This window comes from Myxocyprinus asiaticus, chromosome 36, assembly GCF_019703515.2.
Source record: "Myxocyprinus asiaticus isolate MX2 ecotype Aquarium Trade chromosome 36, UBuf_Myxa_2, whole genome shotgun sequence".
Taxonomy (NCBI): Eukaryota; Metazoa; Chordata; class Actinopteri; order Cypriniformes; family Catostomidae; genus Myxocyprinus; species Myxocyprinus asiaticus.
In genome coordinates, this window is record NC_059379.1 from 29,832,419 (window position 1) to 29,846,982 (window position 14,564).

Consider the following 14,564-nt stretch of genomic DNA (forward strand, 5'->3'; position numbering starts at 1 on the left):
AAAACTATTGATTTAAAACAATATATTTTCATTGTATGTCAAAATATACAGATATAAGCAAATATGTAAATAGTTTGTGTATATATAATAGAGAGTGTAGGGAGACTGACTCGATTGCATCATTTAAAGTGCGTCATGGAAGTTGGCGGTCACTGTAGACCTTGTTTGGTTCGCTACGTTTCCTGCGATTCTCTGATTGGTGGAGCTTATCCTTCAATTTCTCTGCTGGATCATGGGTTATGTAGTTATTCACCATGAATTCTGCTATTGAACACGATTTAAAAAAAATGTAAGTTGAAACAACGCGGAATGATGCCTTCAACAGAAGCATATACCGTTGATTACCAACCTCGGAGCTCATGGCAGGTCTGTCTTTTAAGGCTTACAAGTTATAGTTAAAAATCTATTTGCCTATGACAAAAATGACTGGGATTTTTCCTTCTGGAACCAGACCATTGCACTGGTAATGTTAATATATTGTTATAATGTTAATTATGCATATGCCCATGGATCAAAGTCAGGCAGCTAGTGAGTGTGTTTGAACTATACACTTATTCAGATACACATAGCTGAGCAAAGGTTGTGCGTTTATAATTGTTTGTCTGCAAAAAATTAATAAATCTCTCTCTCCTGCATGTATGCACACACTGCGTGGGCACATTTGGACTAAACGTCACCTTATGCAGGCCAAATTATTAATTTTTAAAACCTTGGTGTACCCACAGAGAGTGCATGCACAGACCATGTTTTTCTGGGGCTATTAAAGTCCTGAATCAACTTTATACTGATTTAATAACCAACATTGGGGTAAAACACAAGGGAGCATACACATTCCTCATGGCTCATTAGTTTTAGTAAGCCATTTGAATCTGAAAATTATCACAAAATAAGGCCTAAATAAAGAATTAAACTGTATGGATAATTTAATTTTAATTACCCTTCAGAATTAAATCTGTATTAATGCATCTTATCTAACAATAATTCAATGGAGACTTGAAAACAACTGTATACATAGTAAATATATATATAGTATAGTTGTTAAAAAGGTCTTGAACATGTTATGGAAGGCTACATCCACAACGTGCAATTAGGCAAAGAAATGTGTAATGACTGATGGTTTCATTAAAAAAATATTAGTAAAAAATTATCCGGTTGTTAACCGGTTACCAACATTTAAAAATAACATTTTCACTCCAGAACAATTGAAAGGATCTTCGTTCCCATCTTTGGATATGTTCTGCCAAAGATTTCATTCATTCAGTTCGTTCCGTCTCAAATCAAAATCAAATCAAATCACTTTATTGTCACACAGCCATATACACAAGTGCAATGGTGTGTGAAATTCTTGGGTGCAGTTCCGATCAACATAGCAGTCGTGACAGTGATGAGACATATACCAATTTACAATAACATCAAATTAACAACACAATTTAAACATCTGATATACACATAATTACACTCAACAATATACAAATAATAACATTCACTGTACAGTATACAATATGCTGTTTTTTTTTTGTTTTGTTTTTTTTACTATATAGATACACATTATTCAATAAAAATTAAAATATATATAAAAAAAAAGTATATATATATATATATATATATATATATATATATATATATATATATATATATATATATATAGAATGTACAGTATTGTACTGTATTGACATTCAGGCTGTCGGTTGATAGTCAGTTGTTAAGAGAGACATAATATAATAATAATATAATTTATGACAGTCCGGTGTGAGATATAAGAGTAAGGGTAATAAAGTGCGGTGCTGATGTATATTGATCATGAGAGATCAAGAGTTCAGAAGTCTGATTGCTTGGGGGAAGAAGCTATCATGGAGTCGGCTGGTGCGGGTCCTGATGCTGCGATACCGCCTACCTGATGGTAGCAGTGAGAACAGCCCATGGCTCGGGTGGCTGGAGTCTCTGATGATCCTCCGAGCTTTTTTCACACACCGCCTTGTATATATTTCCTGGAGGGAGGGAAGCTCACCTCCGATGATGTGTCTGGCAGTTCGCACCACCCTTTGCAGTGCTTTGCGGTTGTGGGCGGTGCTATTGCCGTACCAGGCGGAGATACAGCCAGTCAGGATGCTCTCCACAGTGCAGGTGTAGAACCGTGTGAGGATGTGGCGGTTCATTCCAAACTTCCTCAGCCGTCTCAGGAAGAAGAGGCGCTGATGAGCCTTCTTCACAACGACTTCAGTGTGGACGGACCATGTGAGTTCCTCAGTGATGTGGACACCCAGGAACTTGAAGCTGCTGACTCTCTCCACTGGTGCTCCATTGATGGTGATGGGACTGTATTCTCTGTCTTTTCTTCTGAAGTCCACCACAAGCTCCTTTGTCTTACTGACATTGAGGGAGAGGTTGTGCTCCTGACACCAGTGTGTCAGAGTGTGCACCTCCTCTCTGTAGGCTGTTTCATCATTGTCAGTGATCAGACCTACCAACGTCGTATCATCAGCAAACTTAATGATGGCATTGGAGCTATGTGTTGCCACACAGTCATGTGTGTACAAGGAATACAGTAGTGGGCTGAGAACACAGCCCTGTGGGGCTCCAGTGTTGAGGATCAGCGATGAGGAGATGTTGCTGCCTATTCTAACCACCTGGCGTCTGCTTGACAGGAAGTCCAGGATCCAGCTGCACAGTGAGCTGTTTAAGCCCAGAGCCCGGAGTTTCTCATCTAGCTTGGAGGGCACTATGGTGTTGAATGCTAAGCTGTAGTCTACAAACAGCATTCTCACATAAGTGTTCTTTTTTTCCAGGTGGGAGAGAGCAGTGTGTATTGTAGATGCAATGGCATCATCAGTGGAGCGGTTGTTGCGGTAAGCAAACTGCAGCGGGTCAAGATTGAGTGGCAAGACAGAGCAGATGTAATCTCTGATTAGTCTCTCAAAAAATTTGCTGATGATGGGGGTCAGAGCAACAGGACGCCAGTCATTTAAACAAGTTATTTTTGATTGTTTTGGAACAGGCACAATGGTGGATGTTTTAAAGCATGTGGGGACTACAGACAAAGAGAGGGAAAGGTTGAAAATGTCTGTAAAAACACCAGCCAGCTGGTTCGCGCACGCTCTGATGACGCGGCCCGGAATGCCGTCTGGGCCCGCGGCTTTGCGGATATTCACCCGTCGGAAGGATCGGGTTACATCCGCTACAGAGACGGAGAGTGAACTAATCTCTGTAGCTTTAGCCGCGAGAGCTCTCTCCGCGAGGGCGGTGTTATTTCCCTCGAAACGAGCATAAAAAGTATTTAGCTCATCCGGTAGAGAGGCAGCGGTGTTCATGGCGGAGTTTTTATTCCCTTTAAAGTCCGTGATGATGTTAATTCCCTGCCACATGCTTCTAAAGTTGGTGGTGTTAAACTGTCCTTCAATCTTGCTCCTGTACTGGCGTTTTGCTGTTTTGATAGTTTTTCGGAGGGCATAACTGGCTTGTTTATGCTCCTCCGTGTTCCCGGAATTAAAAGCAGAGGTCCGCACATTAAGTGCCGCGTGAACATCGCTATTGATCCACGGCTTCTGATTCGGATAGATTCGTACAGTTCTGGTCGGAATCACTTCCTCTACGCACGTTCTGATGAAACACATTACGCTATCAGCGTAAAGCTCGATGTCGTCATCAGAGGCGGACCGGAACATCTCCCAGTCCGTGTGATCAAAACAGTCTTGTAGCGTAGAGTCTGATTGGTCCGACCAGCACTGGATCGTTCTGAGGGCGGGTGCTTCCTGTTTCAATTTCTGCCTGTAAGCGGGCAGAAGCAGAATGGAAGAGTGGTCCGATTTGCCAAATGGTGGGCGGGGGAGGGATTTGTAGCCATCCCGGAACGGAGAGTAGCAATGATCCAAAACCCGGTCCCCTCGTGTGTTGAAACTAATGTGCTGGTGATATTTTGGTGCGACTGATTTTAAACTGGCTTTATTAAAGTCCCCGGTCACAATGAACGTGGCCTCAGGGTGCGTGGTTTCCTGCTCACTTATAATCCCATACAGTTCCTTGAGTGCCCGGTCTGTGTCAGCTTGTGGGGGGATGTACACAGCTGTGATAATGACCGCTGTGAATTCCCTCGGTAGCCAGAATGGTCGACACAGAAGCATAAGAAATTCCAGATCAGGAGAACAGAAAGACTTGATGGAATGTACGTTCCTCTGATCACACCAGGATTTGTTGATCATAAAACATACACCACCTCCTCTAGTTTTACCTGAGAGGTCTTTCGCTCTGTCCGCTCGGTGCATGGAGAACCCCGTGGGTTCGATGGCTGAGTCTGGAATCTCCGCAGACATCCAAATTTCTGTAAGACAGATAATGCAGCAGTCCCTTGTCTCTCGTTGGAAAGAGATCCGCGCTTTCAGCTCGCAGAGCTTGTTATCCAGAGACTGAACATTTGCCAGTAGAATAGTGGGTAGCGGGGGTCGATTTGCGCGGCGTCTTACTCTGATGAGAACGCCGGCTCTGTTTCCCCTTTTCCTCCTGCGTTTCCGCGGCCGTGCTGCCCAGACAAAGGGCTCCGCTTGCATGTTTGTAAACAGCGGGTCGGCATTGAGGAATGTGAAGTCCGGTTTTCGGTGTGAGATCGCTGAACCAATGTCCAAAAGTGTTTGTCTGTCGTAGACAATAAGGCAGACAACATCCAAGACAAAAAACAAAAGAATTGTAAACAAAACAAACAAAACATTGCTATGTTGTGTCGGAGCTCGCAACGCAGCAGCCATACTCGGCGCCATCTTGAGTCTCAGCCAAATAAAACAATTTCTTCAAGGAATTAAAACCACCACAATCCAATAAACTATGCTTTAGAGACAGTTGACTCTGGCATGACGTACATACTGTAATAGGGGACCTTCAACAGGTAGTAAAAACTTGTATAAGTCTGGAGTGGCCTTTTCTGCATTGTGTCTAAATGATCTTGTTAGTTCATGTAGATTATCGCATTCAGAAATGTTAGCATAACTGCTACAGCTCCTGACACGTGATCCAAAGCTCATATTTAATTGGTCAGGGCATTTAATCTCCTGGCAAAAAGAAAAAGAAACAGACACTCACCGTAAAAAAAAAAAAAAAAAAGCTTTGCTTTGTCTGTCCGCGAATGTTCGCTCCAGGTGAGAGTGGATTAGTAATCCACTGTTTTGATTCAAAATGTTAATCATGGCGAAGATTCGCGTTTGGTGTGCAAAGGCCTTAAGTGGGTGTATGAGTATATTCAACATTGAACAAATTTTCACATCGCATAGGATTCTAGGAAATCTTCCTGCATTCCACTTAATCTCTCAAAATTAGCTTAAAGCAGAAAGTCCTTTTGAAGTGATAGGAAAAGAAATGCAGACAAATGAATACAATGCAGTGTGTGGTTTGGTCAAATAAGAGACCACTGGCAATGTGAAGAGCTCCATAAGGGACTCTTTAAACGTTCCATCTGTGTTATGAGAGCACTAAGAGAAACAAAGAGTCAGCAGCAGGGAGTTGTTTTTAACAGAGTCAAAGATCTTAGTCCACTTTATGGATATGATTTATGCCACAACAAGAGATAATGTAGAAATGTATTGCAGAATGTGGCACAGACAAAGTTCGCCATCTAATATGATCTCTAGTCAAATGATAAGCAAATGTTTGCGGCTCTCCATATGTCTGGAGGCCAAGAACTCTAGAGTGCAGGATAAAACTGCATTCCTCTCCTGTAACTCTCTAGTTACATTTCCACCACCCAAAACAGGCAGGGACATATTCTTCTTCCTCACCCAGTGTTTTACCATTCTATGGAGGAACGCAAGATATTTTCCTCCCCCTAAGACTGCTATATGTATATGTACATATACAGACAAGGGCTTGTTACACTTTTTACTCCATCAAAAATTTCTCATGGTAGTTTTATTTATTATCAATTAAACATTTTCAACCGATTTTGTCCTGGAAAAATGATCTTCATGGAACACATATTGAGCTTTTTTGAAAACGTACCCTAATAGTGGGGCATGTTGTCACACTATATGGGGTAAGTTATCACAATGGAATCATCTTTTTCATGTGAACATTTGGGGAACACGTCCTCCTGTCACTGACCCCACCATCACAACCACCAAAACAAACAACATGATCACACGTGATGTCGGCATGATGTTTCCGATAGTTTCGGTACCCTAGGATTGGTGACTGTATGCCGACGCGCTGACATGCAGCATTCTTATCAGACATGTTTGCAGTGGTTTCAAAGTGTTTACATTTCCGCCTGGCGCGGTTGGCAGCGTGTTGCATCAGCTGCGTAGGAGACTAGTGTTCAAAGCCTGGCAATAACCACATTTGAATAATCAATGACGAGCATGATTCAGAGGTTTCACTTTTCCCTCTAACATTACTTTTTTACTCCACAAATGGTTACGGTAAGGTTTGGGTGTACGGATAGAATCTATAAATATATGCTTTTCTCATTCATTGTATAACATCCTGGAAAGCTGAAAACAACTTGCTTCACTACTAGCTTTTGGCAACCTCTCTTGGACATAAATGGAGCTCACACATGCCCATATGTCCTACAACACTTACCGCTTTGGCCACTGGGGGCAGTGTTTCGAAATTTCGGTCAACGGATACTTTTTTTGATGAAAGAAAAGTCGGTCTACTCTTTCCAATTTCACTGTGAGACCAGGCTGAAAACAAAACCACCTGCACTGAACAGCGCATTATAGGTTTTTCAGCTAAATGTAAAAAGTAAAACTATTTTGAGTCACAAAATAATTCATGAAACAAAAATACAAAAGGTAACATACAAAAATATTAAAACATTGTTTTGGCCAAGAAATATTGTTAACGATAAACTATGAATGTATGACATTTAAACACATGTGACAACCTGCCCCAATAAAATTGTGACAACATGTCCTGACTTTCATGAAAAATGCCTTTGTATTAAGAACACATTTAAACCTTTCAGTAAAAATCTGCCTTTATTATATAGTTGATCTTGCCTGAATATATGGCAGTGTGATTTGATTGTTCGCTTGTTTATCCAAGAGCCATTACAAAAATATGATAGCGAATTTAATTTGGAGGGTAAAATTCACAAAAAGAACGTAATTTTTAACTAAGTATCTGAAACAAAACAAAAAAACCCACACATTTGTGTATTTAGACCTTTGACTCCAAATCTTATTGTTACTAAGGCCCCATTAACATCTTGCATTAACATGTTTTTTTATTTCCAGATAGTATCTGGATATTCTTTAGCTGGATTGCCTTTACACCTTGTAGTCAACTGGTCTGCTCTGTGATCGGATAGAGATCCTGGACTGTGGTAAATGAGAATTCTCTGTCTTTTAGCGAATTTTAAAAACACAGATGAATAATTCAAATGGTATCCATCACTTTAACAATCAGGGTTTGGGTCACCAAAGCAAATTTTATTATATTTATCTCACGACAGTAGCATTACCTCATCACATAATTAATTACTAACGTAGATGTATTTGGAAAATGAAAATGCATTTTCATTTACACCTTCTCTGAACGTGGTCAGAATCCATCCCTGACCACCTCCGAATGTGGTCACAGTGATCCAATCACAATGTGTCTTGGTTGCATTTACACCTGGGATTTATTGTGGTCTATAAGTGCTGTCTGTGCTACATTATTTTCTTAGTAGACTAAAGTAATGACTGCTGAAAATTGGGCTTTGACATCATAGGCAAAAAATGTAATTTTTAAATAAAAATATATATATATATATATATATATATATATATATATATATATATATATATATATATATATATATATAAAACATTGCTAATGTTGTATGTAGTATTTTTTTATCAATTAAACGCATCCTTGGTAAACAAAGAATACATTTTTTTTTAAAACAAAAAATTCCAAACTTTTCAACGTTGTATACTGTACATACTGATTTGCATGTGAAAAGAAAACAGTATAGGGACCAGGATTCATTGTCACAAGGACTATATCTCCATAACTTTAGCCTAAGGTTTTGAGTCAAAAGTCCAACTATACAAATATGTGTTTTCTCTAGCAGAGGATTTGTATGTTGGTTTCAAACACCTACTTAACCTTCATTTTTCTGAATCCAATGGAGTAAAAGTGACAACTAGCCCAGGTGTCCCTATATTATGTTAGAATGCGATTTCAAATATAGCATCAGTCAGTGTTTCATTAACTACGTTTACATGGACGCCAGAAAGCGGCATGTTGAGAAAGTTGCATTCCCATTTACATGCACTGTTTAGGGAAAGTGGCGTTAAGTTTTAAATATTAAACTATTTCTTACACCTAGCGTTTCGCTTCAGAAGACATGAATTGATCCACTGGAGTCGTATGGATTACTTTTATGATAGCTATATATGTTTTTTGGAGTTTCAAAAATTTGGCACCCATTGACTTTCATTTTATGGACCTACAGAGCTGAAATATTCTTCCAAAAATCTTTGTTTGTGTTCTGCTGAAGAAAGAAAGTCATGCACATCTGGGATGGCGTGAGGGTGAGTAAAGCATGAGAGAATTTTCATTTTTGGGTGAACTGTTCCTTTAGTGCATGTAAAAGTGTTCATTGAGCTTTAATGCACAGGCAGTCTGGTGAGTTGTCTTCTTTCATGGACGGCAATGGTTGTGTGAGAAAGCCCATAGCTGTAAATGAAAATCTCCTGTTCAGCACCACTGCAATTGCAGATAACATTGCAGTGTAATGCAACACTCAGATAATGTGTGTCAGACATCTGTGACTTCAAAACTCACTGATAGAAGTCAAAAGTATGTCATTGTTGCTGGTGATGTCACTGACTGGACTATGCAAAGTAAATGTTTGCTTTAAAGGCAAGAAAAAGTTGGCCCTTCGAGGCCTTTGAGTGGTATGCCGAATGCAAAAAGACAGATACTAAAGTTGCCTGTGGAGAAAACATGCAGGGAAATGCCCAGAGACAGGACACTGCACTACTGCTGGGCTCCAACATGCATATATATATATATATATATATATATATATATAAATAGATATATGCTAAGGTTGATAAGGAGGTTGATAATGGTCAAACTTTTGAAGTAATTTGTAAGTGCACATTTCAGAGCCAAAAAGTTCCTGCCCTTGTGAATCTCTCTACAGAGATTTCCACCAGTAAGGTCTTAGTAAATTGGGACATAAAGTTCACACTAAGGGCTTAGTAGCTACTAGTTAGTTTGTAACTAAGTCAGTACTTAATTTGGTTGTACCACCTGTTCTTAAGGCAAGACTTAACTAGCAGGTCGTAAGCTAAGTAAAGTAATAATAATAATAATAATAGTTTTATTTATATAGTGCCTTTCCACAAGCTCAAGGACACTTTACACTCCATATACATTTAACAGGACAAAGTACATTAATATACATTTCAACAGAAGTTACAATCTCAATTACAAAGGGAGAAAGAAAACATCAATCAGTAATAGACAGATAATGCGTTGAGAAAAGATGTGTTTTAAGCTGAGATTTAAAGATAGAAATAGAGGAGATGTCATGGAGGCTCAGAGGTAGAGAGTTCCACGGATTGGAAAGGGTCATAGAGATTTTTAGCTGCAAGATGTGATTGTAACTGGAAGGTTACAACTTTTTCCAGAAGTTTAGATATAAAAGGCAGGTTAGAAATAGGACGATAGTTGCAGAGGGAAGATGGATCTAAGTTGGGACCTTTAAGGACTGGTGTAACAGAGGCAATTTTAAGATCAGTTGAAACAATGGCAGATGCAAGAGATGTGTTTATCATATGCGAAATAGGTGCCGAAATGACTGACTCACAGTGTTTAAGAAGGGAGGTTGGGGCAGGGTCCAACTGACAGGATGATGAGTTGGAATGTAAAATTAAATCACTGATTAATGATGGGCTAGTGGGAGTGAAGGAGGAGAAAGGGTGGACAGGGTGTTCAGACAGACATTCGTGCTGAGGATATGCAGAAATGGTTGACATGAATGTTTGGTAAATGGAAACAATTCCAGAATGAGTCACAAAGTTCATCAGAGCTGTGTGAGTCCTGAGCCGGTGGGTGAATTAGCTTGTTCACCATAGCAAAGAGGGCTCTAGGTCTACAACTTGCTTTTTGGATGATAGTGGAGAAGTACATTGAACGTGCAGTGTTGTATCCCTATGTAGTCGCATAATATGACCTTTACCTGTATTGATCCAATAAACAGCCTTCAAATTAGACACAGAAGTGTTAAAAAGCTGTGAATTTCAATTTGGTCTTGTTACGGTTGATGTTCAAACCTTGTTTGCTCACGTAACTGTCAGCAGTAATAAATGATATCCCATTAAATTACGATACGTAATAAAAGTAGATTTGATTAGGCCTAGCATATTTGCCCTGTGTAAATATTAATATATAGGAACTGTATCTAAAATAAATAAGGGGTGATAAATCAATACTAATACAACAGACTGGAAAAATAGACATTTTCTCATTTTAATACCATATATATATATATATATATATATATATACATATTGAATGTGTTGAAACTTGACACCGGGCAACGCATACTGAAAACTGCACCGTTAGAATGGTTTCATGTTGAAGAGTCGCTTAAAAGTACGGTTTTTTTATCCCTCTCGTAAATGTAAACGAGTGTTAATGCCAACATCATACTGCATGTTGAAAGGATTTATGCCTGTCACGCAAAACATGAGCTCATTGATGTCATAAAATATCAGTCAGCTTTTTTATTCCATCCGTTATTCCTGGTCGGAGGCATCTGTAAATATTCAGCTTATACGTAGGGTTACGTTCTACCTGTGTTTAATGGTGCAACGCTCAAATATTTAGTAGTGTGTAAATTGTGACTTAGTGCCCATTTACGCCACAACTAGGCTAAGTTATAACTTACATATAACTGGTGCAACATGCCTCAGATCCCTAAAGCAATGTCATCATCTCTACCTGATAATATTGTCTACAATAAGACTACAAGGAGCTTCAGAAACGGGACAGATCAACATTAAGACACAACATGACATTGTGCAACCCTGATTGTTGGAGATACCACAATAGTAGATGGAACAAAGAGATGCAAAATGTGCTTTTGTTGCTCCCAAATTAGGTTCAAGTCGACACACCTCAAACTTGCATATATTTAGGTAAAGCCACACAAAGAACAAATAAGTTGGCAGTACCATGGAACAATGATGGCATCAGATGGTGATACTATTAGGGATGTCCCTATAACAATACTGCCACCAGAATGGGGTCTGATACCATGCTCATGTACTGTACTTTAAATGTATAAATGCTTCGATACCAAAAAACAATACTATCTGACATACAAATATAATTCCGTTAACATTCAGCGCACAAAATAAAATCACGTTATACCCTTATGTGATTATTAAAGCACAAAGGCTGCGATTTATTGAGATAAATATATAGTTTGCATGAGCTGCGCGCTTCAAATGTGAGCGCTTGTGAATGTGTGAAGCCAGTGTTTGGCTTATACCTTTTAAAGCTACTTGGCTCGGAAAACTAGGGAAGTGCCAGACTAGTCATCTAGTCAGCTAAACGGTACTGATGCTGCTAGTCGACACTGGAATTACTAGTCTGTCAATATTTTTCCCTTTTAATCTGTTTTAGACATTTACATTTGGCTTTATATTTTTACACAGGATGTGCTTAAAAACATACCATGGCAATACAATGGTATATTAATGGCATCAGATGGTACTTGATGTATATATCATGGTACTACATGATTACCACATTCATGTACAGGTATTTACATGATACTCAAAAGTATTTCATAGAATACCATGGTACTTTTTAGTCTTGGTGTTGGCATTTGTTTGTTGCTCACAAAGGCTCGAGTCAATACAATTAAGATGTGCATATTTTAATAAACTTAAACCACACGCGGAAGACAAATATGCAAAACAGCATGCCAGGGGTTTAACTGCAGATCCTGAGTGTATAGTTGTGTATTGATGTCTCACCTCCACGTTTCCTTTGAGTCCTCGCGCCGTGTCCGCGTGACTCCGCGCGCTCTCTCCCCACGCATCCTCCCATGATTATCAATCAGAGACAGGCCACATCTCAAGACAGCTGAGAAAACATTCTCTCTACACAATAATACAGGGTGACAAATATCGACATGTGTCCACCTTGGGCGCCTTTAGTCCAACAAAACACCCAGCAGTTGGGTGGATATGTTTTGAGCTATGTTAGCAGGTTACCTCGCATTGAGATGGCATCAGGGAGGGTTACAGGTTCGCTCTCCTCTTCTACTGTATTACCATTTGATTTATCACATGCAATACTCTTAACAGCTCAAAACCATTATATATTATACAGCCATATATTAGATTAAAGGAAGTCTAAAATGGCAGAACCTGATTAACAAGTCTAAACAACTTGCAACCGAAAAGAACCCCAAAACAACACATATCAAGATTGAGGGTCGCACGCAGAGCTCGCGATGATCGATCAGTGCTCTGGCACGAGATTTGCGCCGAGTTATTTCTGGCTTTATCCCACGAGCTAACTTTGAGCACTAGTAGCCAGATCACCATCAAAGAACTTCATACGGATGTCTCGAGTCCCGTAGAGAAGAGAACAGCATCTACAACACTAGTATTTATGCTGCCTTCACGTGCTATCGGAATTATCGTAAATACGAGTTTATCCACTCGGAAGCTGCATATGAACGACACCTCAAGTCGTAATTACGACAGGGAATCTCGGAGATCATTTTGATACCTGAGTTTCCGATATGGGAGGAGTCCTAAACTTTCAACATGGCGGAGGAGAGTACAGTTTCTGTAGTGAATGACAGGTTTTGTTCATTTTTATAAATGCATCTAATTGTTAGCGCTTGCCGTTTTGGTCACATTCATTTATGTACATCAGCAACTATTTGATGCATGTTGTACATTTTTACACCGTAAAAATAGCTTGTATTTGACCAAAATTCCATTATCGTCAACAGGCTAACTGAGTGACATGTATTATTATGGTGTCAAAATAAAAGTTCCTCGTGAAATATACATGAATGAACGTTTTTTCCAACAACAAAGCACTTGAACGCGACGTACTCTTACTGGTTGCGCATGCGCGTTCAGACAATTTGCCTCCACTCAACAAAAGCAAGGGGCGTTTTCCAAACGGCATTTTTGCGCCCTTGAAGGGGACGTTACTCGAAGAGTCGTTCCAAACAAAAGAAAGTTTATTTTTTTCATAAATGGCCCTTTTACAAGACTTTGATTGAAGGGTATATTCAAACTGTAATGCTGTAAGCGATTTCAGCCTTTTATTTCAGCCTTTTAATTTCATCCGCACGCTTCTCTCTAAAACCCCGCCCTCCTCAGACATGTCAGCCAACCCGATGTTAGCAAACTCGAACACTCATAATGATTGACAGGCAGAGAGCATTTGTGATTGGCTAAAATGCGCGGCCCGCCCTCTCTGATTGTTTACAATGCTTAGGGCTGTTATGGAGACGATTCGATATATTTAAAGACCCATCTTTCAATAATATCTAGGTACATTGTATGAGGCGTATTCCAAAACATCGTTTGCAGCAACTAAGTTAGCTGGAAATAGGAATTATTTATCCTCGTTCCTGTCTGGGCTGCAGCTGTTGTGCGCATGCGCATATGAGTTTGAAAGCCTTGTGGTTCCGCTTCAGAATGGCTGCGGATAGTTGTGTGCTGCTAGGTTTGGTGGAAGAATTCGTGTCGGGACAGGTTGATAGCAAGGCCACAGAAACCGCTACAGGTAGCTTATGCATTTGTCATTCTCGTCTTTGCTACTCCTTGAAACTTTAAGCCTTGACTCTTAAACGATGCGCCCTGAAAGGCAGCGTGAACCCCGCATGTGTGTTGCTGCCTTTCTGGCGTGACGCGAATGTTGTGAGCTAACCACCACATCCTGTATCACACACACTGTGTGTCTGCTGGCAGGGTCTGAACAGACAGATCAAACCTTTTTTTTAGAATCACACGGTACTCCGTTTTGTAATGCATCCAAATCAGGAGTTGCCATTGAGTCTTTTTGTGTATCCACGGCTTGTATGCTTGCCTTACTGTGCTAACAGTGTTCCATCAATATGAACCGGACAGTGGACTCTGAACAGTGTAATCCACTGTTACTTAAATTACCTTTACATTTTGGTGTTTGTCTTGTGGTCACTAAGATTTTCTATCCATTTATCATGTGTTAATTTCTCTTTTAAGGTGTCAAGACTGGACAGTTCACAATACTTCAGTTGGTTGAGGCATTGGGGTAAAGTTTTGTATATCCTTCATTGCGAGTGCTAAGTTTGTTGTGTCACTTCCCTACAGTCTGTAGTAGTTGAGACTATTTCTCTGTGTTATTCAAACTTTATTAAGAGTATTTCCGGTACTACACTACAAGTCAAAAATTTGGACACACTTGACTGGTTTTTTTAAATTTTTTTTATCCCCTTTTCTCTCAATTTTGGAATGCCCAATTCCCACTACTTAGTAAGTCCTCGTGGTGGCGCGGTTACTCACCTCAATCCGGGTGGCAGAGGACAAGTCTCAGTTGCCTCATTAACAAATTAAGAT

General features: G+C 39.8%; 2 protein-coding genes across 4 annotated transcripts in view; one reads left to right on the forward strand and one right to left on the reverse strand.

Moving 5' to 3' along the window:
- Positions 1-12,766, reverse strand: part of LOC127427415 (ubiquitin domain-containing protein 1) — a 29,326-nt gene extending 16,560 nt beyond the window's left edge. The window contains exons 1-2 of one of the 2 annotated variants that reach the window (XM_051675021.1): positions 12,213-12,766; positions 11,973-12,098 (exon numbers count right to left, since the gene is read on the reverse strand). In XM_051675021.1, coding sequence (XP_051530981.1) covers positions 11,973-12,045 — 73 coding nt within the window. In that variant the 5' untranslated portion in view covers positions 12,046-12,098; positions 12,213-12,766. Of the gene's footprint in view, positions 1-11,972 lie in introns of both variants that reach the window. The other variant, XM_051675019.1, reaches the window with a different exon arrangement.
- Positions 12,767-13,523: 757 nt separating this feature from the next.
- LOC127427380 (MMS19 nucleotide excision repair protein homolog) overlaps positions 13,524-14,564 on the forward strand; it is a 31,562-nt gene continuing 30,521 nt past the window's right edge. The window contains exons 1-2 of one of the 2 annotated variants that reach the window (XM_051674967.1): positions 13,524-13,752; positions 14,211-14,259. In XM_051674967.1, the coding sequence (XP_051530927.1) occupies positions 13,632-13,752; positions 14,211-14,259 (170 nt within the window). In that variant the 5' untranslated portion in view covers positions 13,524-13,631. Of the gene's footprint in view, positions 13,753-13,910; positions 14,112-14,210; positions 14,260-14,564 lie in introns of those variants that run through there. The other variant, XM_051674968.1, reaches the window with a different exon arrangement.